The 1,086-nt window shown below is 37.7% G+C and overlaps 1 protein-coding gene across 1 annotated transcript in view; it reads left to right on the top strand.

Annotated features, from left to right (window-relative positions):
* The window catches only part of LOC125482181 (SMC5-SMC6 complex localization factor protein 2-like), a 2,988-nt gene extending 2,559 nt beyond the window's left edge, over positions 1 to 429 (top strand). The window contains exon 3 of the mRNA XM_048594186.1: positions 258 to 429. Within this exon, the coding sequence (XP_048450143.1) occupies positions 258 to 429 (172 nt within the window). The remainder of the gene's footprint in view (positions 1 to 257) is intronic.
* The last annotated feature ends 657 nt before the right edge of the window (positions 430 to 1,086 follow it).

Raw genomic sequence — 1,086 nt, 5'->3', positions numbered from 1 at the left:
ATAGGAAGAAAACCAAGTGCTTCAACTTGTACCAAAGCAGAATGAAATGTTTTGCCACTGAAATAAAGCTAAGCCAATTGTTTACTTTTAACATGATTCTATTCTACTGATAACAGTTCAGAATCTTCTTTGTGTTCCAGTGAAACACAAGTTCTGTGTTTGCAAATTTTTTTTCTTAAAATATGCTTGTTGGAGTATATCTTGAAGGTCTTCTCTTGTGCTGAACTGTTCTGTTTCCATTTCTGCTTTGATCGAAGGGCCTTCTTAATCAGGTTCTCTGTAAAATCTGATGGAATACCAGACGTACACCCTGGGGAAAAAATTTTCAATGTGTTACATGCTGGAAAACACTTTAATCAACACAACCTCAGGTTGACACAGAGTGAATTGACACCTCAAAATTTTCTGGAAAGGACTCTGATCAGGTGAGGAAACTATATAAATCTCATTTTACAACTAACGTAAAAATTTGGCCCTTTGAGTTGAATATCTGAGGGGCACAACTTACAGACAGTGGCATCTTCTTTTACCCAAAACTAGTTATAACAATTGTCCTATTTTTGTACAGTATTAATAATTTGGATGCTATGGGATCACAAGTTTTATTTAGCCATTCATTTCTAGTTTTCACTGAAATGCATTTCGTTTCAAGTCTTGTTAGTCTTTTTGCTGGAAGCTGCACAATTTTAACATTGCTGTGTCTATAATCTGACCTTTGTCTGTCCTTCATTAGATAACAGGCTTCCTTTTAACTATGTTTTAAGGAGGCAGCGGTATTGTGACTGGATCAGTAGTCCCAGGCTAATTATCTGGAATCATGATCTTGAATCCTAGCACCATGATAGATGGTGACATTTGAATTCAGCTGATAAATCTGAAATTAGAAGCTAGTCTGATAGCGGCCAGGAAAAATTGTTGTAAAAATCCATCTGATTCACTCATGTCCTTTCGGGAAGTAAAAAGGGACACAACGTCTGCATCAGCTGAGGCACCAGACATGATAACAGCATGCAGAGCCGTGTCTGTCCTGGAAAGAAACCTGTCCTAATATTGGGTGCTTATGCAAAACTGGGAGAGCTGTACCAC

Source organism: Rhincodon typus, unplaced genomic scaffold (assembly GCF_021869965.1).
Source record: "Rhincodon typus isolate 14 unplaced genomic scaffold, sRhiTyp1.1 hic_rhity00006810, whole genome shotgun sequence".
Taxonomy (NCBI): Eukaryota; Metazoa; Chordata; class Chondrichthyes; order Orectolobiformes; family Rhincodontidae; genus Rhincodon; species Rhincodon typus.
The sequence above is the reverse complement of the archived record's forward strand: the minus strand, read 5'-3'. Positions and strand labels throughout refer to the sequence as shown.